This window comes from Seriola lalandi, unplaced genomic scaffold (genome assembly GCF_002814215.2).
Source record: "Seriola lalandi dorsalis isolate HSWRI2012SDOR001 ecotype SW California unplaced genomic scaffold, Sedor1 jcf7180002054502, whole genome shotgun sequence".
Taxonomy (NCBI): Eukaryota; Metazoa; Chordata; class Actinopteri; order Carangiformes; family Carangidae; genus Seriola; species Seriola lalandi.
This window is the reverse complement of record NW_019525055.1, coordinates 666,434-690,665: the sequence shown is the minus strand read 5'-3', so window position 1 is coordinate 690,665 and position 24,232 is coordinate 666,434. Positions and strand designations below refer to the sequence as shown.

At 40.9% G+C, this 24,232-nt stretch overlaps 3 protein-coding genes across 3 annotated transcripts; 2 read left to right on the top strand and 1 right to left on the bottom strand.

Annotated features, from left to right (window-relative positions):
* Positions 1-1,375: 1,375 nt before the first annotated feature.
* Positions 1,376-3,812, bottom strand: LOC111659950 (tripartite motif-containing protein 16-like). Its single transcript, XM_023413047.2, has one exon. It carries the CDS (start codon positions 3,741-3,743, stop codon positions 2,079-2,081), a length of 1,665 nt encoding a protein of 554 aa, XP_023268815.1. The 5' UTR covers positions 3,744-3,812; the 3' UTR covers positions 1,376-2,078.
* A 464-nt stretch (positions 3,813-4,276) lies between these two features.
* txndc15 (thioredoxin domain containing 15) lies at positions 4,277-8,466 on the top strand. Its single transcript, XM_023413086.2, has 6 exons — positions 4,277-4,482; positions 5,404-5,723; positions 6,776-6,922; positions 7,408-7,571; positions 7,794-7,924; positions 8,076-8,466. Exons 1-6 carry the CDS (start codon positions 4,386-4,388, stop codon positions 8,270-8,272), a joined length of 1,056 nt encoding a protein of 351 aa, XP_023268854.1. The 5' UTR covers positions 4,277-4,385; the 3' UTR covers positions 8,273-8,466.
* Positions 8,467-8,870: 404 nt separating this feature from the next.
* LOC111659988 (pterin-4-alpha-carbinolamine dehydratase 2) lies at positions 8,871-22,363 on the top strand. The gene is made up of 4 exons (XM_023413087.2): positions 8,871-9,031; positions 10,088-10,219; positions 20,752-20,832; positions 22,131-22,363. The coding sequence occupies exons 1-4, from the start codon at positions 8,918-8,920 to the stop codon at positions 22,224-22,226; spliced, it is 423 nt and encodes a 140-aa protein (XP_023268855.1). The 5' UTR covers positions 8,871-8,917; the 3' UTR covers positions 22,227-22,363.
* Positions 22,364-24,232: the final 1,869 nt, after the last annotated feature.

Here is a 24,232-nt window from a genome sequence, read left to right as displayed (position 1 = left end):
GACTCTGAGAGCAGGAGGAGGAGGGAGAGGTTATCAGGCTGGGGTTTCTTTCAAAAAGAGGAGCAGTTTGAGAGAGGGAGGGTGTGTGCTGAAAAACTGTTGACAATCTGAAGTTCATATTTTTACAGGTAGAATTTGGTAGTTACACTAGGTGACTGTGTAACAATCATAAACCAGGGAACTGACTCAAATGCAGGGATCACACGGGAAACCAAGTAAAAGTTCAAAATAGAAAAATACAGATGAGGAGCAGACAACAGGAAAAATCAGGAACAGGTAAAAAAAAGCCATATACAAAGACACAAAATGGTAATGGGAATAATATGAAAGATTGACTAAAGTAGTAAAAAGACAATCTGGAAACTGCAGGGGAGAGGATGGATGTATTGAGACACAGGAAGCTGATTGGATAATGAGTCACTAGTGAACAAAATAAACTGGCAGAGAAAAAAACACAAAGGCAGGAAGTAAAAAAACCCAGAGATACCTGAGGTAAGAGATTACAAAATAAAACTGTAAAAGAAATAAAACTGAAATAAATACAAAGAGTCTGAGTGGGATGTCACAGTCTGTGTCCTCAGCAGAATATTAAACACACTTTCTGTTCACGATACATTGTTGAAACTCACAGTTATTCCTTTATTACTATATTGTCACTTTTATAACATGAAAATAAGCAACAAGTAACCTGCTTGGATCTTTTACAGCCACGGAGGAGCACTTATAAAAAGCTCACCTACCTCTCTCAACATTTAATTCTGACATATTTGCCATTTAAAGCCTCCATGTTCCTTCACATTGTCATGGTTTGCTATGTCAGACACCTTTTGTTAGTTTTGTTTGGACTTTTTGCACTTCCTGTTTTATTTTGTAAATGGTTTCCTTGTGTCAGTGTTTTGCTTCCTGTCTTGGTCCTGTGTCTGTGGTGATTGTCTGCCCCGCCCTAATGTGTTTCACCTGTGTTCAATCACCCTTGCCTCCCTTGTCTATATAGTCCTTGTGCTCCCCTTCGTCTGTTTAGCTCAGGGTTCGTTCACATCGTCTGTTCATGTCTGTTATTTTGGCTAATAAACCTGTCTGCACCGTTCACCAAGTTTTGACTGCATTTGGGTCCTACTTACCACAAAACCTTGACACACATGATATATACTTTGAGGTAAAAAGGTGATTGGGGATGAACAGTGGGCATGGCCCTTTGATATGCTGTAAATATATAAAATAGCACCGCTTGCTGGTCAAAGAGCAATGCTGCAATACACTGATCAAAACACATTTTCCTTTTTCTGATTTAAATCTTTTTCCTTTCATTTGTCTTAAAATGCAAAATTGTAAAATAAATGTTAAATCATTTAAAAGAAAAGAGCAAAACTCTCTGTGCATTTCCAGGCTGTATCTTTATTATTAGGCATTTCTACTGTACATTAGCCTGTGGTACAATGAGTTTTATTTAGGTATTGTGCTAATGATGATCTTAAAAGAGACTTTATTCAATTTTGTGTTAACATTATATTGGCCTTACAGTTTGCAATGCTGTACAAACTATTCAATTTATATTCCAAACAACATAATATAAATATAGTGATTAAACATGTAAACAAAAAATTATATGAGTTACATCCATAAAAATATGATTAACTAGAAAACAAACAAACAAACAAACAAGCAAACAAAAGTCAGATCCAACTTCCAAAGAGTTATTTGAATCTTACATGTGTTGTTCTTTTAATACAAATATAATTAAGCCCACTGATATGGTAATAGTTTTTCATCAGTCGTTTCTCAGGTGTGTATTATTCCCCATGTACAGAACAAGGTTTATTAAATTTAAACATGATTTTTCAAAATAAAAGTCAAATATCAACGGAACATCTTTGGCAGGTAGATTAACCCTCACTGTGTGTAGAAGAAGAAAACCTTTCCTTTTACCATTTTCATTAAACATCTGTGATGTAAATAAAAACAAAAAAACTAAGAAAAAAAAGACATCACCACCCATGATGTTTCAGCATTAAAAGGGTCCAAACATACAACATGAAGATCACAAACTCTCACTGTGTAATTACTCCTGTCTTCTTGAGCTAACACAACTCAGCAGTGTCTCCTGCAGAACCTAGAAGCCAGAGTCCAGGATAGAGAGGCTGAGTGAAGGTGGTCTGGACTCTGAGGAGGAGATTCATGGTTCTAGAGACGCTGTAGAAAGAGAGAGTACCTGCCCTGTGATCCAGGTACACTCCTATTCTGGAGGACGGAGGTCCTGAGAGGGATGTACAATTCCCGTTATGAATGAATGTATAACTACCACTGTAACATTCTAATGCCCAGGATTTGTCATTGTATCCAAATCCACATTCACTCCTTGTCCCCATTCTCCTGATATCCCTGTATGCAACTGCTATCAAAACTTTACCACTCCACTTCACCTCCCAGTAACAACGTCCTGTCAGACCCTCTTTACTCAGAACTTGCCACCATTTAAAGAATTGTTCTGGGTGAATCCAAAACACCTGTTGTTCATGCATCAATGTTACCTTTCTGTTCCTCTTAGATAGTGACAAAAATGTGTTTGCAGTGATTGGATCCAATGTGATTTGACGAGCATATTTCAAAAATTCGGATCTGGTTTGGGGCTCTTGATGTTGCGGTAATATATCGACTCCTGTATTTTTCAGCGAGACCTTTCCCCACTCCTCATTCAGAACAGCCAGCAGTTTATCTCTGACCCTCGACACTGCCGCTGTCACATCCTTAATATACTGCTGTGATTGAGGATTGATGCTGGGTAAACGTGTTGCTTCACTCAGATGTGACAGAGAGGAGTAGTTGTTCAGAAAATGGGAGTGATCCTCTGTGTGTGAGAGCTGTGCCAGATCAGTGTCTTTCCTCCTCAGCTCAGTTATCTCCTGCTGCAGCTTCTCCTCGAGCTCTGTGATTCGACTCACTTCAGTTTTCTGGTGGGATCTGATCTGCTGCTTCACTTCAGACCTTCTTTCCTCAATGAGACGGATCAGGTCGGTGAAGATCTTCTCACTCTTACTAACAGCTTCATCAGAAGAAATATTGATAGCCTCCACCTCTTGTTGAAGCACCTTCACATCTTTCTTTATGCTTTGGATTCTCCGTTGGATTTTTTGACGACTCACTCCGAGCTCTGTCTGCTTCTCAGCCCTTTCTGCTACAGCTGAGACTGTGTCGTGGCCTTTGTGTTCATCCATGGAGCAGAGATAACAGATACACTTTTGATCAGTGCGGCAGAAAATCTTCATCACCTCATTATGGCGAGAGCAGATGTTCTCAAGAAGCTTTGAAGTGGCTTCGACCAGCATGTGTTTCTTTAAAGGACCTACATCGTAGTGAGGCTGAAGGTGCTGTTCACAGTAAGAGGCCAAACACATCAGACAGGACTTGAAGGCTTTCAACTTCCTCCCAGTGCAGAAATCACAGGCCACGTCTCCAGGTCCAGCGTAGAAATGATCAGGTGAAGCAGCTTGAAGTCCTACTTTCTTCAGTTCCTCCACTAACTCTGCAAACATGGTGTTTCTCACCAGGGCTGGCCTCGGTGTGAAGCTCTGCCTGCACTGAGGGCAGCTGTGTGTTTTCTTCTGATCATCCTCATCCCAGTAGGTTTTAATACAGCTCATACAGTAGCTGTGCCCACAGGGAATAGTCACCGGCTCTTTTAGAAGATCCAGACAGATTGAACAGCTCAGTTTTTCTTGATCTAGCTGAATCAATTGCTGCGCCATTTCTCCTCTAGGACTCAGTGACTGTCAGTAAGTTTCACTCTCGTTTACCGAGAAAAGCTGAGATCTAAGCCACACCAGCACTGACACGTCACTACACTACACCCATCTGTAAAGATGGGATCTGTGAGAGGGGAGGGGCCTGAAGAATAGGCTGCACAGGAGGAGGAGGAGGAGGAGGAGGGCTGGTTTGTTTCAGAAAGAGGTGTAGTTTGATAGAGGGAGTGTGTGCCTAAAGATTGTAGACAATCTGAAGTCCATATTTTCACAAAGCCATTTGTCCTCTAGGCTTCAGTGAATGTTTGTAATATTTTAAAACTACTCATAATTATTTTCTCTTTATATCCACCTATCTGAGTGGTGGGCCTAATTAGTAAATAAAGTTTATTTATGTCTTTCCGCGTAAACAACACGCACACACACACACACCCAAAAACAAAACGTAACACCAATTTCTTGTAAGTATATTTAGATCAAATTCCTCTAGTCTCCTATTTTGATTACCGGAAGTTGGAAGTGCACCATTTATTTTATTCCGCCAAAGCTCGAAACATTGGTTCCTATGAGCTGTACAACATGACCTCGCATATCAACATGTCGTGATAACCATTCATATTTGTGTCTAACTGGATACATTAGAAAAATATGGCGGGGATATTGAACAAGCTTTACGTTTCCTGTGCCTTATTTTCTGTGTTGCATCATTCTGGTGTTTTTAGGCTTCCGTCCGTGACAGGACAAGGTAAGAGACTGACAGCCGCTTGTTAGCTACACGGTGTTAGCAAAACACTGCGAACTGACAGTTTGTATTTCACGCTAACGTGATATTTGTTAATGTCAACAAGTGTTTTTATTACTCTCAGTTTGGTGTTCTTGTTTTGAAAATATGAACCAGAAGTCTTTAGGGTAATGTAATGTTTTATCATCGTAATGTGTTCATTGCCCCAAACTAGCTGAGGTTAGAGATGTTGTACACTGCTAATAAAGGTATATAGCCTACATATTATCGTTATCAATTGACGTGGGATTTTGGTTGATAAGCTAGTGATACACTCACGCCAAATAACATTTAAATTGGGTTAAAAATCCTTGAAAGGAAGAAATATAAAAGTTCAGGAAAATGTATACATCACCTAGCTTAGATCATGTTAACTCAACACCAGCTGAAAAGTGTTCTTTCTTGGTTTATCAAAATGTGTTTGTAAACTTTAAGAATTTTAATAAACATACACTTTAGCTTTAGAACTGACACAATTAGTTGATTAAATGATTTATTGATCAACTGAAAATGAATCTGCACTTATTTTGATAATCAATTAATCTTTTAGGTAGGTTTTGAAGCAAAAATGCCAAAATGTCCCAACCTTACCAGTAGAGGAGGCAGTTACCTCTGTCTGCGCCTCAGTTTTGTTCCTGCTCCTCAAATGTGAGGATTTTCTGTTTTTCTCTGTTCCTGTAAACTGGATGTCTTTGGGTCAGTTGATCAAACAAAATAAGACATTTGAAGAGGTCACCTAGGACCTTGGACTATGACATTCTCTAATTGATAGCAACTAATTGATCAATCAAGTAAATAATCATCAGATCCATTGATAATTAAACTAATTGATAGTTGCAGCCCTAATTTGTTCTAGACTCATGTGCTGTTATTTAATTTTTTAAGAGAATGATGCATCGCTGGAGCTCATGCTGTCAGATGATGCAGTTTCCGACTTGGAGAACAGCCCCAAGTTTGTGGAATCAGAAGATTTGGAATCTCTGCCGAAGCGGCAGTTCAAGACAGCTGAGATTGCAGATGCTGTGATGGGCACTGAAACCCCCATTGATCCATCTGACATCGAGTCCCTCTTCCCAAAAAATGTGAAAGACTTCCAGTCAGGCTTCTCCCCCCCTTGTGATGAGAACAGTGCACAGTGTGGTTCACCTGTTCTGGCTGCTAAAGGAGTGTTGCTGGAGGAGACAAGCACTGAAATGTCGCAGCAGGTTGGTGACTAAAAGCACAATGAGGAGGAGATGTGAATGGGAGTTGTTGCATATTTCAGCCTGATGAGAAGTGTGGGCAAGGAGTAGACACCTCCTCTAAAATGCTACTACAGTGTGGCTTTGGCTGGTGATAAGCAACTGTTGTGTGAGGCTTCCTGTCTCTCCCTCACATCAAGGTGGTGAATTGTTCAGTAAAAATGGCCAGAGAATATTTGCTGCTGCTGCCCGTTGTGGCAAGATGAAGATGGATGTCATAAAAATTAAACGCCACTCTGGCGGCAGATGATTATGAATGGATGGCAACATACTTGGTAAACAGAGTAAATAAATACTCTTGTAAATCACTGAGACCAGTGGTTCTCAGTCTGAAGGTTGGAACCGTAAATCAGTAAAGTGCTCTTTTAATTTATGGGAAATTTATGAAATAATAGATGTATCTCCAATATACAAATAAAGACTAAATAATAATAGAAATATTATTTTTGCATGTTTGCCTATTTTTCTCTTGATTAATGTTTTTTGTTTTAAGTATTGAATAGTTTTTAAGAATAGTGTTTTTTTTCTTTAAGGAAAAAGAAAGAGATTGCTCAGAGTTAGTGCAGGAGAGGCAGACATATCCTGACTCATTAGTCCTTAGAACAGGTCAAGCTTTACAAATGCTGGAACTTGTGCTTATAATCAATAGCATCTTTAAATGGATTTTTGGCTGGTATAGGACCAAGTCTTTCAAAGTCCTTGCCGCCATTCTGTAACACATGGTGTGTTAAGAATTTGAAGTCTCAAGGCCTGATGAAATAATCTGGGTTATTTTCTCATGCTTCAGAAAGTTCCCACCACAACAACAGAAAACATCTGTTACCATAGGCTCAGTGATATTTATTGTGAAGAGTAAAGTGATTATCATGAGTAAAATTGGTGGTGGTTTCCCTTTAAGCTTTGTTTTGGTTTTCTGAGCACCAGTTCTGTAGGCCTCAGGTAAGGTCAGATAAAAATAAATACAATGAAGAATTGGGTACCCAGCAGTTGACTTCTCCTTGGTTGTTTACCACCAGGTCACTCTTGACATAGTGCGTGCCGACGTCACGGCAACAGAGGAACAGAACACCACGGAAACTGCAAAGACGTACAAGGTGAACTGTGATAAGAGGAACATCACAGGAATGGACAGTTTCACTGTGCATGTCCTCAACGCTTCGCAGGTATTCATGCTGCCCCCTGAGGCTCACTAGTTGAGGAGTGCCATTAACACTACACACCTGAATGTCGTTTTCCTAATGTATTACTTTTAAGACAACTTAGTACTTAACACACTTTTTAAATTTGCCATCATTTCTCTAATCATACATTCATGATATTGGTAGTCTGATGTTAGAATTCAGAATTCATTCAAAATCTAGTTTTGTATTGTTTTGTTAACCCTTTTGCTTCATTCTAATAGACCTAAGACACTAGTGTTGTATTTTAAACTTCATTCACAAAACTTGATTATTGATGCTTGGTTAATGAGCACTTTGTTGCTTGGCACCAACAGTAGTTGTCTCACTGTCAGGGTAAAAAAGTCCACACAGACCTTTGTTATTATTCCTCAGATGAAGATGTTAGAGGAGTGAACTGTCTGTTTCTCTCATAAGGAGAAAACTAAACCCATCCCTCAATCCCTGTCCCTGCTCCTCATTTCTCTCAGGACCTGATGGAGTACCTGAATGCTAACAGCACAGAGTGCTCTGTGGTGCTGTTCTTCACCACCTGGTGCCAGTTCTCAGCCAGCCTGGCACCTCACTTCAACGCCCTGCCCCGAGTCTTTCCCAGCATGCACTTCCTTGCACTTGATGCCTCTCAACACAGCAGGTGAATGGTTTTAGAATGTGTCATTCTTCCCCTGTGAAAGCCCGCTTTAAAAGAGGAAATGACCCTCTTGGCTGTGGCTCAGGTAACATTAGCTTAACTCAAGTTTACATTAGCAGCTAGTAAACTAGTTAATTAGATTAGGGATCTATCAAAAAGGTATTTCAAAAACTGAATCATTATTTGTAATTCTTGTGTCTTGACCGGCTCGATATTTTCCACCAGCCTCTCCACGAGGTTCGGGACCGTGGCAGTGCCCAACATCCTTCTGTTTCAGGGGGCCAAACCCATGGCTCGCTTCAACCACACAGACAGAACGCTGGAGATGCTCACCTCCTTCATCGCCAACCAGACAGGTACAAATGGAGTAGAAATAGCTCAAATGGTGGCCCAACACTTTACTGAGACATTTCATATTGGTTTTTCCTTTAATTTGTCCCCCGTCTGTATATTCCAACACTGCTCATTAAGCAAGCTGTATTCCCTAAGACACACAATCTGTTCCAGGGTTTGAAGCTGGCCCTGACAGAAACGTGACTGACGCAGACCGCCTGGGCCCCCTCCCCAGCGTCCCAGTGAAGAGCATCGACTGGCTGCTGGTCTTCTCCATCCTTTTCATCACAGGCTTCACACTGTACGCCATCCTGCGGACAGACAGCATCCGCTGGCTCATACCCGGACAAGAGCATGAACATCAAGACTGAAAACACACCCACAAACAGCCACAAGTCACTAGATGTAAAACATTATTTGATAACAGTTGCTAATTTGCTTATATTTTAAGTGTTTGATGAACAAAATTAATTATTTGAGCCATTGTGATTTATAATAAAGAATATAATGATTTTTGGGTGTTTACATTTCAGGGCTGTCGGCTGTATTACACATGTCAAAACTATGACCTTGTGTTTGTTTTCAATGTACATTTCCAGCCATAATGAAACAGTGCAAAGTACAAACTGTTACTTTATTAATGTGAGGTCGGTAGGATCACAGAAAGCAAAAGCTGCAGTGACGTGTACCACATCACACTGATTTCATTACATTTCCAACCTTTATCAACTAACATAAATGGTATTGCATCATATTATATTTTCAGAACTAATAATGCATTAATAATCTTCTGGAATCATAATTGATTTTCTTTGAATGTACGTGTTCATGATCAGTGACGAGACGATCTGGTTTGCAAGACCTCCTGCATCTACTTTGGCATAACCAGACTCTCATGTATTATTTGGGATTTTAATCAGGCAGTACAGTGAACAGCTGTGGTGAAGTGTGAGAGGACAAGCAAGGAACAGAACAGGTGACAGTGGAGCAGAGGGACAGCAGACAAAGCGCAGGTTATGTTTGGGTTAATGTTTAGCCTGAGGACGGGCAGCTCATGGCCCCGCAGCAATCTGTGCCGGTTGAGCAGTCTGCTGCTGCCTCCGCTCTCCAGGAACAACTCGTCTAAAATGGTGAGTGTTGCACTGACAGCCAGTCTCTTAGCGTTAGCATTTATAAGCATCTTATCTACGTACTGCACGCGAGGCTGCTGTTAGGTGTGAGTGTAGTCTCACGAGACAAGCCAAGCGCCGTACAAACTTCTGGGCGCTGAAATGCCAAGTGGTGAAAGCCCCGTATGATCCGCACCGTCCTTTGTCGTTTGGAGTAAAACACACGCCAAACTCCATAAGAAAAACTCCAAATTTAAGGTTTGCACGTGTAGCTGTGAAACGATGCGCATATGTAGCAGAATTTGTGACGTATTTCAGTTGTATCGGACCTTTTCTTAAGTTCGTCATAATTAGTTTGGTGGATATCACTCGCCAGACAGTATTAACTAGAAATTTAAAACTTTATGAATTCATCAGTTCTGCTCTACCCCAAACGTTTAGGCTACTTTATTATTTCGTTATTTGGGATTTGAATACTGTGGAAGATTGCGAAGTCAAGGTCTGACGTGTGAGGGTTGTAACAATTCAAGCCTTATAAATGAAGTCGTTAATAAGCTGGCCAATATTAAACTGATTCAGAATTACAAATTAAGTTTGGTGTGGGATTTTTTTTAAGGTAGACACATTGAGTTCACATTCAGTAATCATACAGGTAAATACGAATGTGACTTCTGTGAGGCCATTGCTTGTTTGCTTAATAATTAAGCCAACGTTAGTACTCATTTTCGGTGCTAGGCTGCCACCTGGCGGGCGCAGTGCTTATAGCACCAGGAAAGTTAAAACCTGTGATTCCACTCACAAGGTCAGTGAAGGCAGACCTGCACGTTTGCATTTAAATGACCTTGGGTTAGAAGAAATCTAAAAAATAAACACTAAGAACCACTGACAATAATGTGGTTTATCAGTCAAAATGTTAGTTGTTTAAATGTGATGTTGGTAATAATGAATTCCCTGTTTTACAACTGAAACAAACACTGCAGACTGTGTGTTTGCAATTAAACACAGAACAAGTGCTCATACCAATGTAATAACTATGACAAAACAACTAATGCACTGGTTGTGTGTGATTGCCTCCAGTCGTCGGACTCCCACTGGCTCTCCCCTGCAGCCCGGGAGGAGCTGGTGATGGAGCTCAGGGCCACTGGCTGGATGGAGGTGGAGGACCGTGATGCCATCTTCAAAGAGCTTCACTTTAAAACCTTTAATCAGGTGTGTGTGCATATATTTATGTCGATGTACTTCTAATCTTTTTAGACTAAATGTTACATCATTGAGTTATGGACATTTTTTGTAAAAATGAGGTTGTTTTGTTGCTTGCTTTGGTTTAGTTTTGGGTTCAGATTTGGATTTAAGGCTAAGATTACATTTAGGTAAGGCTGACAGTGAAGTCATTATATAGACAGGTACGTTTAGATTAGGTGTGGGTGTGTCTGATTTCTGTTCCTTGCATACAAGAACATACAAGTCAGATAAAAATAATTTTGTCCCTCAAATTATTGAGATGAACAGTTCTAACTCTTCCCTGGGATCACAAAATCTGTGCAGCTGATTAGAGTGTGTATATTAGTTTTTCTTGAAAGAAAGAACACACACACAGGCAGCTGACATCTGCTTTAAAGTTTGTAGTTTGTTATTCCAGACGGCTGGTAAAGTCTTCGATGAAACATTTCATTTTTTCTTCAGTTTTTGTAGCGGTTGAAATCCGTCTGCGTCTGCGATCCGCTGTGGTCTTCAGGGGGCTGTTGTACGCTGGCTGGGGGTTTGTTTGATGGGGATCTGGACGCAGATCACCAGACGCACGGCCAGCTCGCTAACCATCGGAAACGCACAAATTCATGTGTTTATACGCTGATTGGTTGCAGGTGGAGCATGGGGCGGGTTTCTCTCTGCTTTCACTGGTTCCTTTTGGTTCCTGGATTTTCTTTTTTGGTTCTTACCTGCAAAGAAAAGCATTATTGACTGTCGAAAGGTTGTCATTTATAAGAGAAGCCATTATTCCTCCTCACTGATCAGTGGTACATGCGTGATCAGACTCTAACTAAGACAGAGCACACTGGGGACCTCACATAAAAAAGTGGAAAATAGGGATACTGGAAGCCGTAATAAAGTGTTACTGCATGTGAAGTTTTATGTTGCTATGAAACATAATGAAGTAGTTTTTATTTAAAGTAATGCTTAAATGACTGCAAATGCAAAATATAATGGTGTCAACAGAGTACCTGAATTGCAATACAAATAATACTGATAAACATTTCTAAATCCCTTACTACTTACTTATCAACATGTTTTTTGAATCAATTAATATTTTAGCACATTATGCAAATTATAAAAACAGAAAATATGATTGAAACACAAAAAAACCTGACGAGTGATATACACTATGAAATGTACTTGCATAACACATTTTTCCTTTGTGCCCATGTATTCATTAAATAATCTGACAAAGTGTCAGTTTTAAACTCTTTTCATTCTTTCAAAAACTTGTAATCACAATCTCTGTTAATTTGACTGAATCACCTGTTTCTCAGACCGTGATATAAAAATTTTCCCATTTCACAATACAAGCCAAACTTCTCAGTGCATCAGTATTTAACACTGTCTCAACACGAGCAGCTGATCAAGAACGTGGCCCAAATAACACACAGTCTAAACCAAACAAAGTTATGATTCATATTAGGAAATGTTTAATCAGAGAGTAACCGACCAAGAGTGAGTCTAAACAAGCAGTCACTGCCAAATTGTTACTTTATTCTACAGACACATTTTGGTCAGTTCAAGGCTGGTGTCCTATGTAATTTGTGCCATTTGATAAAGGATTTTTGAGGATCCTTTGCAGATTATTAATATTAATAAGTGTTTTTCAAGCCACGCAAGGTCACTGTAGGCTACATCAATGATTTAAACCAGAAACAAAAGTGAAAAATAATAGAAGTGCTAAAAAAAAAGATAGATAAGGAAGAAAACCTGCAGTTATATGTACAACACACGTTTAAAAAATGTGTTTTTAGCTGCTGCATAGTGTAACTTGTCCTGATGAATTGTGAGTGTTTATACAACATTCTGCACTTTAAAAAAAAGCTTGTGAAATGAAGATACACAATTTATCTCGTGTTTCTGTAAAATATTCTTAGTTTAGTTTTTTTTTTTTTTTTTTTTTTTTACTAAACTCGAGGTTTTCTTCCTAGCTTTTTCTGGGGCTTTTGACTGTATCCCTTGGCCTTCTTCAGTAAATGGAACTTGCACGGTTGTTATTGCGACCCTTGTATACAATTTGGTCATGTGACAACAAGTGGTCATATAAAACGGCCAGCTGATGAAGGTGTGTGATACGATTGAAAGCTCCAGAAACAAGCCAACAGATGGGTGTTATGAATGTGTTGTAGGTGTTTGTTGTTGGGTCCATTCTTCAGGAGACTCTGAGTAATAGACTTACTTTTAGAAGTACTGCAAACACTACTAAGTGTTTAATTTAATATGCTTGTTGTACCAGATGGGTGGGGTTTATCAAATCGGTACAAGCCGGAGCTCTCTGCAGTATCATAGATATTGTGTTCCTCGTGGCGGTTGACACCAGTTCTGACTCTTCTGGGGGTAAAAGATATGTTTTTTGGCAGAGCGCTGGTAGTCTGCTTGCTTCTTTACTTCAGTCCTGTATTGGGGCGGAGTAAACTGCAACATCTCAAGGCCACTTAGCGGACTTCCTCTAATCCTGTCGTTAGTTGTTTTAGCCCCTAAAATAGTCTGTTTTTACACTTCCCCGTGTTTGAAGTCGAGGAGCGAGCACTGACCTCCCCCATCTGCTCCTCCTGGCTCTAAAGCCTCTCCTCTTACCCCGGCACGTCAGGCTGCATTACCCTGAGACACGCCAGGCAGCCAGTTGGCAGCAATTGGGGTTTCGATCAGAATGATTTCTTTCACAAACAATCAAATTGGTTAAAATGTTTCATCTGGTTCACAAACCACTAACAACCCCATCATTCCTTCTGGTAGATGTGCTTTGCTTTCCCTCTTTTTCTTGCTCGTTGCCACCCTCCTCTCCCCATCTCTGTCTCTCTCTGTCTTTGTCTGTCTCTCATTCCCATTCTGTGCCCCATGTTATTGGGGAATGAGCTCATGTTGTTCCAATTTTACATGTTGGCAACTCTTTTCGTCTGTCTCTCCGTCTTTCTTTCTCACTGTCTTTTATTCTCCATCTCCAGTCCCCCCCCCCTTCCCTCCAATTCTCTGATGCATTTTCACAAACTCTCTCGCTGGTTTTTCATGGCTGTTCTTAAAGGGCTTTTACCAGCGGGGAATGGAGATGAGGAGCGACATGCTGGCTGATTTCCATTCACCACTTATCTGCGAGTGATGGGCTTGAGGAAATCAGATCCCTGAGAGTTTATAATGAGAATAACAAATCCCCTTTCTGTGAGTTGAAACACTTCCTCTTGTGGTCTCTAGGGGGTGGTAGAGCTGTACCCATGACTATGTAAATCCACAGTGACAGTCTGTTGAAGTGGAGCTGAATACTTGAGGCACAGAGCCACTCATAGCTGCAAATGAAGTTAAAAAGAACATGACAGCTGGACTTGCTTTTTTGAGTTTATTTTTCTTTGATTACAGCAAGTGGAAAGTGTTATGATGCTGTTGTAACCGGCGCAGCAATTTATCTGCGGCATGTGGGTACACTGTGCGTTGTTAGTGGCAGCAGTCTGAGAAGTAAATGTGAGTTATTTTCCTCGTCAAGTCCAGCGTATTTAATCGGGTTTGAGAGGTGAAATCCTCTTTCTGGAGTCGCTTTGGTCAGTGAGAATCCCTGCAATCATATGTGGAAACATCTGTGTGTGTTTGTGTGTGTGTGTGTATGTGTATGTATGTGTGTCTTTAATACTGTAAATTTTGGTTGGGATTGTGCATGTTTTTAAGTCGCAGGCACTGATATTGTTTATGCATCAAGCTTTATGTTATGTATGTTTACAGATGACCATCTGCTTTACATTTCGGTGAATGAAGTGGAAACATTCATGCGACACAAGTGAAATGGGTAACCTTAAGATGCAGTTTGTATAGGAGAGGTGAGCTGTGCATGCTCAACTGTTGTGTTATGTTAGCTGAGGTTGACATCGATGACATTCCTTCTTCCCCCACGAATAAAATCACTCGAAAGCTGCATTCGGGATGGAAAAATGAGCGGTTTGTGTGTTGAGTCTCTCTTGCAAATTGAACAAGCCATTTCTTAACGAAGGAGCAGAAACTTTCAACCAGGTAAACGTCTGTGTCCAGAGGTTCCTCGACTATTTTCTGTTTAACGTGTTAAACAGGAAACTGAGGATGTCCACTCGTGATTTGAATACTGAATATTTAATGAAACAACCAATTTGACTTCAAGACTACTCCTTGGATTAAGGAAAGTTGTGATGTTTTTTCACAATATCCTGACACTAAATGACTGATTGATTCAACAATTAAGCAACAAACTAATCAATAATCAAACTTTAGTCTTAGCCCTACTTAGGATACTTCATCAACTGAGTTCACTTAGTTAATTTAGGTGCTACAAATCTCATGTTACATGGCCTCTCGTGTCAAACCGTTATCAATGTACAAACTCAAATCAGTGTTAAACAGCATTTCCTTGCATGTCCTGGGAAAATTGGCATTTATAGATGACGTTCTAAGTGAAAGGGCTGCAAAGATTCACAAAACTCATGTTTGATACTTGCTGATATGATAACATACAGTTTATTGTTATTGTAAGTAAATATTTGTATTATTAATTTGAGATTGCCTCTTAGTAGTGGCTATATTGCTGCCTTTATGTTCTCCTCACCTTTCAGCGACTTCAATACATGTCCATGTATACAAATGTATACTGAAATTCAGTTTTGAATAGTCAGGCCTCCGAATATTTAAAGGACAGGGAGGTTGTGTTTTCCACGCTCAACCTCAAAATGAGCACCAAAATGTAACACAATGGTGCCGTGATGCAGTAAAACTTCACACAGCTGCTTTTTTCAACTGTTATGAGGTCATATTAAAAAGCTATTCAGTGTCAAAATGTTTGCTGACATAAGTTAAGATATAAATCAAATAGCAGCTGAATGGAAATGCAACATTTTGCAACATTTACGGTGAAATATTGCAGCAAAAAACAAAAAAAGAATATGAAACAAACTTGAAACAAACAACACACCAAAGTTGCGGTTCACCGCAGACAATAACCACATTACAAGCACCGGAAAAAGCTGCCGCGTCTACACAGCTTCTGGACTTAAGTTCCAATTGTGAGACTGAAGCAGCTGCTGTGATCTCTGAGGAGAGCGGTGCTGTGTTCAGACAGCTCCGTCTCCACTCTCCGTTCTTGGGGGCTGATCCCCCCTTTTTATATTCAGTCAAGGGCTCCCTCCCCACCAAATCTCCATCAAGCCTCTGCGTCTCGTTATGGGCCTTGCTCTGCTTGTGTTGAATAAGTTGTCCTACAACTAAAACTGAGCCCCTGGGTAAACCAAACTCTCAGAGCTAACCTTCTTCCTGTTTCACACACACACACACACACACACACACACACACACACACGCACACACACGTACACATTTGTGTATGAATTACTTTGCTGACACCGGCCACCTCCTAGATATCGACTCGTGCTCTTTATCTATGTAATAAGTTCTTCTGTGACATACTGACAATTTACAATTGTGGTTCGACAAATACTGAGAATCATGATGATGATACGATGACGAAGATGACACCTGTATCATCTTGGTCAGTTATTAAGTAAAAATAATAAACATTTAGATAAGCATTTTTTTCATATTATTACAAAATGAATACTTTTGAATAAGGAATAAATTATTAATCGTAAAACTACTTGATAGATTAGTCAGTAGTGGAAATAATCAGCTCTAACTTAATTTAATGTTCAATTTCCTTTTTTTTGTATGTTGTTCCCAGAGTTCACCAGACTTTGTCTACTATGGAATGGGTGTGGTGAGTCAAGGTGTTGTTAAAGAGCTGCTAACCCTCAAAGAATTAAGGCAGTGGTCAGTTTTGGTGTCGTAAAATAAACGTTTTCAACCATGACAAAAATAAAATTCTGTTGGAAACACAGAAAACTGGTAAAATTTCTGTCAAGAAAATGTTCAAAAACTTGACATAATTGGGAAAAGCTGTCAACTAAATCTAGTATGTACACACACGTATACATACTCACCATACCCTTTACTCAGAGTGAGAGGCCGGTGAACCGGCTAAGCGGTGTTCAGTTCCCACCTCCGTCCTGCATTCATCTCATCTTGTCAAAATGGCTGGAGGGAAGCCGCGAGGTGTGGCGCCCAAGCGGAGGTGGTTGAATAATCTGGCTATCAGTCGTTGGGTAAGCTAAAATGGCCCTGACGTCTGCTGCCTTTTGACGAGCCCGGTGTCTTTTTAAGCCCTTGCTGGTAACCCTGCAGTTAATGAGGGGGTTTGCATAAGTTGGCCTTAACGCCATGCTTGAGCATTACATGACACTCTTTACATAAATAGGAGCTGACGTGCGTGAACATTTGTTGCACACGATATTGGTCATTTAAGTGTTCACAGCATAGCAGAGCATGTATCACCTTTGACGGAGTATCAAATTGAAGCTCTTCTCCGTGTTTCTCAACTTTAAGAAGGTTTATTTGAGAAGATTAATACCTCTGATGTTGCACATGCCCAGCGGACCTCTCTCTACTACATGAAGGAACCACAGCACTTGGCAGCTTGGCTTCATAATTATTCGATATTTTGCTTAAAGTTACATGTCAACTTAGCAGGCAGTGTTGTCAGGCCAGATGGAGGCTTGTGAAGAGCTGTTTGGGAATGAAGAGAAATGAGACATAAGAGGTGTGGTCATCATCATCATCATCATCAACGGCACCGCTGTGCAATTCTCAGCGTTCTTGCCTTTCACTGCGGACGAGCGAAGGTTTTCCAGGGGGCCGGCGCTGACGCGGGTGATGATGGGGCTTGCAGGGTAATCATCGGGTAGTCATGGTGGTGTGTAATGGAGGAGAGCGGCCTGTCTTCTTGTGTGTGTGTGTGTGTGTCTGCACATATTTGTGTGCGCGCCGAGGAGGTTTGTGTATGTGCATTCGAACATAACATCAGCGTGCATGTGTGTGTCAGTCAGAGGCTAGTAAGAGTAGGCACAATCTGCATGCACTTAGTCCTGGCAAGGCAGAGCAGGCGTTTCTAAGCCCCTGGACCGCGCGGCAGTGGAAAACCGATCTGTAAATAACAGACACATGTGTTTGAAACTGAGTCCTGTATTCCAGCCCACGGCCGCAATGAGAGAGAGAACACCACTCTGCTCCGACGTCAAATTGTCTCATCCAGTGTTGTATGACAATCATGCCGTAATAGCACCAAAATGACTCCTCAAAAGCGGGTGCGTGGGGAAAGGGGGCATAGTGGGGGTCTACCTTCGGGTGTTTCTGATTATTTGAGATGGGGGCCTGCATAATGTCATGTCAAATTATTTGACTCTTGACAGCTACAGCTTGTCGGGCCAGTTGGAAAGAATGGCTGACTGGCTGTCTGAAAGGATGGATAGCCGACTGGCTGGCTGACCTGTTGACTCGAGAAGTGTGGCCCGTGCAATACAAACATGGTAAACAAAGCACTTTGAGAAGGAGAGTCCTTGACCTCTGTCGTCATAAGACCTCAGCTGGGAGTTGAGCGTTGGTTTTATTTTCTTGTTTGGCCCAAGTGGTGGGCGTAGAAGTGACCTACAGGCGCAGCACCGCCACTTTGCCAGTATTGTGTCCCGCTACTCTGCTTACTGCCCCCGAGGGACGACCACCTGTGGGAGGAGGCCGATGTAGGGCACGATTTTCCAGGCCTTTTCAGGATTTCAGGTGCTCTCGGACATTCAACTCCAATTCATTTGTAGTGGGAGATTACCGCTGTCCGTGCTCTCTCCCTTCTCATTTTTTGTCTTTTTGAGACATGAGGAGTCTTTCTCAGGGTTTGTGTTGCATGCAGATTGAACTTGTCATCTTCTGTTTCACATTCCCTTCTGCTCCACGATATGGTTTGCTCTGTGGTTCGTTTGCACATCAGTGAGTTTTAAGCAGGGACATGTAATTTTTTGCGAAGTGTGACACAAGCATTGTAGCTCGCATATTCTACAGCACTTTGAAGTTTGGATAATGAGTGTGAGCTCTGGTAGGGGTTGGTTCCTGTCAATTCAATTCATTCAAAATGTAAATAGAAAACACACTTATTTGGATACTAACACAGCATTTGTTCTTGATCACCAGCGAGCTTCATCATACCATGAGCTGGCTTTAGAAGACAAATATACCTCTTGAATTAAAACTGAAGTGAAGTGACCAATTATTGGTCCAGACTGTGAGATCCTTCCTCTGCCAAGTTTGGAAATGTGTGGAAATGCATCAGGCAGATGTGACTGCAGATGTTTGCAGTTACAGACCCATCATAATGTCAGTGAATCTACAACTGTGTTATTGTGATCATTTTTCTTCAGAGTGGTGTGATCCACTTGGCGGACATGTAGAGTTAAAAGGGATCCTCCCTGTATTAAAGAGGGAAGTGCACCCATCTTCACACATGCTCATCAAGGCCGGGAGCCCGTTTGTCTCCGGTGATTCATATATGAAATCGCTCCAGCAAAATGCAACACTATTTTCTTACAGTCATGAGCCCGGTCCACAAACGGCATACAACATTTGGACTGCGAACCAAAATCCTCAAACGTAGCCGAGGAGTTAAATATTTATTGCAAGTTTAATGCCTGATTTTTTTTTTTTTTTTGGGCTGCCTGGGGGCAGTGGAAACAAGGTGTGAACACATTACTGACATATCATCATCTCTTGTGCTGATATGGTGAACAGTTGCTTATTCACACATCCCGCAGTTACAGAACAATGTTGTTTATTTGGAGTCCGACGTGTGTGAATGTAAATCCAATCTTCCGTCTATTCTTTTCTGTTTTTTGGCTCTTCAGCTGTGCTCCACTATGTTCGCTGGCTAGTCAATACCCGTGTCTGTCTGCTGTTTGGTGCTGAGCAGTGTACGGCGGGTTTTTTCACTTAAAAAATGGCTGCCTGCTGAAGCCAAAAACGACACAAGTTTTGAAATGGGACAATGTGCATGACCCCCTTAAGTGTTCACACAGAATCCTTTTACCTGTCACTCAATGTTCCTCAGCAGCAGATTAGTCTGAGCTCTATCCTGAGAGAGAGAGAGAGAGAGAGAGAGCGAGAGGAGGGGGGAGAGAGAGGACATGTTTGGACAACACCTGACATGACAGGCTGCTTAACCATCTCCATTAGAGCCAATGAGAGCTGAGAAAAAGCAGACCGCCTCAGTCTCCAAATTGGTGCCAGTGGGGTCAAGTTGCAGGAATATGCCAATTACTTAAATTGATCAGGAGACGGTTTCCTTGATAACCAATTTGATCAAGCTGCCGATCGTGTTACACGCGTCGCACTGCACGGGCACCGAACAGGACGTCTCAGAAATTGGTTACAACGCACTAAAAAGGCTAAAACGCAATTTCCTCTGTGAGAGTAATTCTGTTTCGTCATGTCAGGTGGTTGACGGGTCCGTAGCCATGGCCTGTAAACAATGGTGTTTCAGTTGATTTAATTAGGCAGGGAGGAAGTATTTAGGGGCTTAATTGAGATTGCAGTGGGAAATTGCTCTTAAATAGGTCTACCTGATTTTTTTTTTTTCCCTCTCCTCACGGTGGGCATGACGAGGGATTTCACTCTTCTCTTTGTAGATAATTAGAATAACCATAATCACTCCCTGGATGGCCTGTGATTGGAGAGAGCCACATGCCCAACTTGAAATATGAAGACTGTGCATGTGTGCATGCAAGCTCTCTGCTCCTTACGTTGGAAGCATGCACACATGCATTCATGAGCTTTTTCTACATGCGCCTCTCTGTGCCTCAGATGGCAGCATTGCTCCTTGGGCCGTACATGTCTGCTGCTGCATGTTTTTACCTCAGTGTGTTGACTCAGACCTTAGTAGAAGAAGTTTTGTCAAATCAAATTCATGGTTTTGATGTAACATTTTTAACAAAATGATCAATTACGTATTCTTGGCTGTTTCTTTTATGAATCGCATCACTTTCATTGAAATACGCTGCTGAGCGACTCTCCTCTCCTCACCCCTCGCTCATGCAGTTACATTAAACTCAAAAAAATGAACGTAAAATCTGTTGTCCGTCTCTTTTGAGCCTTTGGTTAACCTGTAAGTCCCCCTTTTTAGCATTCATAGGCAGTAAATGGTTAATAGCACATGAGAATGTTGTTCTAAGCCGCTGTAACTCAACTCAAAGTGAAGTGCTCTCTCTTGATAAGGTTCCGACATTGATGTTTTTGTGTCAAGTGCTTCGCAGCAAGTCTGAGAGCAGTTGGCTGAAGTGTTTATGTTGACGAGCAGTGAGGCGGAGATTTCTGAATGTGAAACGAAGAGGCAGTTTTTATACGCTTCCGTTTTTTCAGCTGGAAAACCAAATGATTACTCCCAACATAAAACAGAGGTGAGAAGATCTAAATAAAGTCTTAAGTGGTGCCAATATTTTGTCCACCTCACTTACATCAATGAAGGCAGACTAGACTAAAAAAGTCAGACTAGGAATAGCATAAAGAGACCTTTTCATGGTAACTATGGTCGCTTTGCACTGCAGGTTTTGTTAGAAGAGAAATCCACTTCCTGAATTATTTTTGATTGACAGCTGATTGTTTCTTCCTAACCAGGCATTTGGCTTCATGTCTCGGGTGGCTCTGCAGGCAGAGAAGATGAACCATCACCCAGAATGGTTCAATGTTTATAATAAGGTAATTACTGTGTCCACATTATGGTTCAAATCACACTTTGTAATAGTGATTGAGGTTTCACTTAAAGTGCTGCGTTTGTTTGGTATCCATTACAGAAATCGCGGCTTGTAGAATCAAACAGTGATATCATGGCTACGTGTTTGAGTTACTGGCCATATTTACAATGCTACGGTTGGTTTATAACAAATTACAGACACACCAAGATCAATCAACCCTGGATAAAGTCTGATTTTTTCATGTCAAACAATCTTCACTGGTCCTGGAGAGCTCTCCCCTCAAAGCCTGAAACATACTTCATTAGTCAGAGCAACAAAAAAAAACAAAAAAAAAAACCCAAAAAAAACGCAGTAGCTTCACACTGTAATCCCATCGTTTTTCTTGTGAAAAGCTCTGCAAATATCTCTACCTCCCCTCCACGAAGCCCGCGCAACCCCAACGTTCACACACACTCTCTCACTTTCTCTGCCTCAGAAATAAAGTAATGGTTGATATGACAAACCCAGTCCCTGAAAATCTCTCAGCATTAGGCTGTAGCCACTGAGTTACTGTGTGGTGGACCGGGCCGCTCTGAGAGGAATGCTGCTCCTAATCCACTCTTTATTAAAGTGGCTGTAGAATGGTGCTACAGGTCTCTGGGCCCCACAGCACTTTCCACCAGACACTTACATATAAATCCCACAATGACTGAGGTTCAGCCTCGACAAAATAGATGCTGTATACTGAGCCCCTGCTAATATTCTATTAATATTCATTCATGCTCTGTTCTGTTTTTGTGGCTGTCAGTGTTAAAATGTGAGTTTATAAGCATTTTTTTTTTTAGCCAGAGCTTCTCTCCAGGGAGCAACCTCATTGGCTGAGTCGAACCTCATTGGTTGGAGCCAAAAACATCCCCTCAAATGTTTCTGAATGTATTGGTCGCTGAATTTATCACAATTCCCGTCAGATAAAAAGACGATATATGTGATGTTGCCAGTTCGTTAGATACATATATACAGCAACACAAAAACTACAGTCTCCAAAATGACCAGCAGAATCAACACCTCTCTAAAAAAAACTGAACATTATAACCTTATGCCACTTTATATGGCTCAAGGCATATAGAAATAAAGTTGTTCTACATTTTTGGAAATATGTGTAATCCCTTTCTTTAGATGAGAACATTAATATCAATCTAATTTCTGTGTGTTACGTACAGAGCTGAGGTCAGTTATAGTGTCTTAATTATCCTTCTTTCTGCTTCACCTGTGATCACTTTGTGACGGCAAACAATTCTTATCTTCTAATGCGTGTCCTCGCAGGTCCAGATTACATTGACTACACACGACTGTGGAGGACTGTCAAAACGGGACATCAAAATGGCCAAGTTTATCGACAAAGTTTCACTTTCTATGTAATATTGTTGTTGTTCATCTCAAAGTTAAATTTTGCTTTTGTCATTTTTCTAGTTTCCCTTTCAGTCCCAACTAAGAAATGCATTTGTATGTATCCATATCTTGCCTCTGCTTTTGTCTCAAATAAATCTGTGAAAATATTCTATTTTCATGTTTCATATTTTTTCTACTTCTTCTTTCTGTAAGGATACAGCTTGAAATGGTGCTGTCTCTGTGATTGATTTACAGTAATGTAGCCTTGAAATATTCCATGAACTTTGTAAGACTTTTGTGTCATTGCGTGGTTTCTTGTTTTCAGCAGTGTTTATTTTCACACATGGAATTAGAATGGTGTGTAATTGCTGTGCAGCTTTCTGTCCGATACCTGCCAATGATCCAGAGGATATTTTCCCCCATCAGTCCTCCATCAGACCACATGTTCTCTTTTTGGCCCTGGAGAGAGGAGCAAAATGAGGAAGGGGTCAAAGTCAGTAGGAAGGGGATTTATTTGATTTACGGTTTGGTAACGGATGAGTCAGATAGGGCTGCTGTGCTTTCCTGACTGGATTGCCATCAGGAGAAGATCTGCAGAGAAAAAAAGAATGAAATAAAAGCCAAGTCAGTAGGACTGTGATTGTGTGAAAAGCCTCTTTCTCTACCACTCTTATATCTGTATGGGAAATATGAAGGTGGAGCCAGCAGCCGATAAGCTTTAAGCTCACTATTTAACACAATATCTCGTCTGTTTAATCTGGACAAAAACCAGTGTAAAAACAACAAGTTGCAGTTTCATTGGGGGTTATGTGCTGGACTATTACTTGGCCTGGCTTAGCAGCATCCAGGAGCCTTGTTGGCATCATGAGGTTGCCAGGCAACCAGTCCAAGAAGTGGTGCTGTGTTGTGCTGAGGTTCTGTTTCCCTGGCGATACATGCGTTACCTAATTTAATCTGACCCCAAACAGTTATATCTAAGCCCCAACCACTGATGTGTGGGGGAGGGGGGTATTGGAAAGCACCATTCTAACAAGGGGGAAACCCATTTTGACAGGTGAACAGACTTGTATTATGGTCTGAGCCTTCTTGTCTAACTCTCGGCAAGAAAGTGGATAACTATTTCCCAAACTGTCAAACTATTTCTTGAACTGCATTACCTTGAGTACAGCTGGATCTTCATTTGTCGCGAACACTGTAGTATGCGTTAGGAATAAACCAAATGTACGATAACTCAGTCCTATTCATGCCAGAGCTGATGCTCTCCTCCCAAGTTGATGTAACGTAACTTAGTTACATTTGGGGGATTCAAACAGATGAAATGAGCTGCAAAGCTACAAATACATAGCAGTGATTTTTCTACCTAAAGCACAGTGTTAAAAATGTTGGTTAGACCGTCCACTGGGACGTGGGATGGCTTGTGGCAGGAAGGATTAGAGGTGGAGCTTGCAGGAAACAGCAATTAGATGTTAAGCAGCCAAAGTCATTAAAGTGGCCACTGCAAAACAGAGAGACATCTTAACTTTGATGATTGTAAGAGGCCAGTAAAAAAAATGTCACACTTGATTCAGCGATGAATTGTAAAAGAAAAAAAAAAGAAAAAAAGAAAATATATCAAAATTAGTTGCAATCATAATTTCCTGACTTTACCAAAATGTTGATCACACCCATGGGAAGACATAAACTGAAATTAAAAACCTTTGGTATAAAGTGTCACATATTGCCTTGGTGGTATGAATGCATATGACATGTGACGTGTTCCACGTAAGGATATGTCAGTGTTTAACATGATATCCAGGTTTTCATGGTTTTCAAATTACCTCTCATTTAAACAGGTCATGTTGAAAAGCTGATGTGTAATACATTATTGGGTGACACTGCTGGATCACAGTTCTGTTTCAACCCGTGAAACTCTGTACTGCTAAAAAAAAAAAAAATGCTAACATGGCATCTTGAATCTAATGTGCTCTAGACTGGCTGTGTTTACATTAGATCAAATAACCTGTCCATTTTCACATTGTTTTGCCTTTTTACAGTGA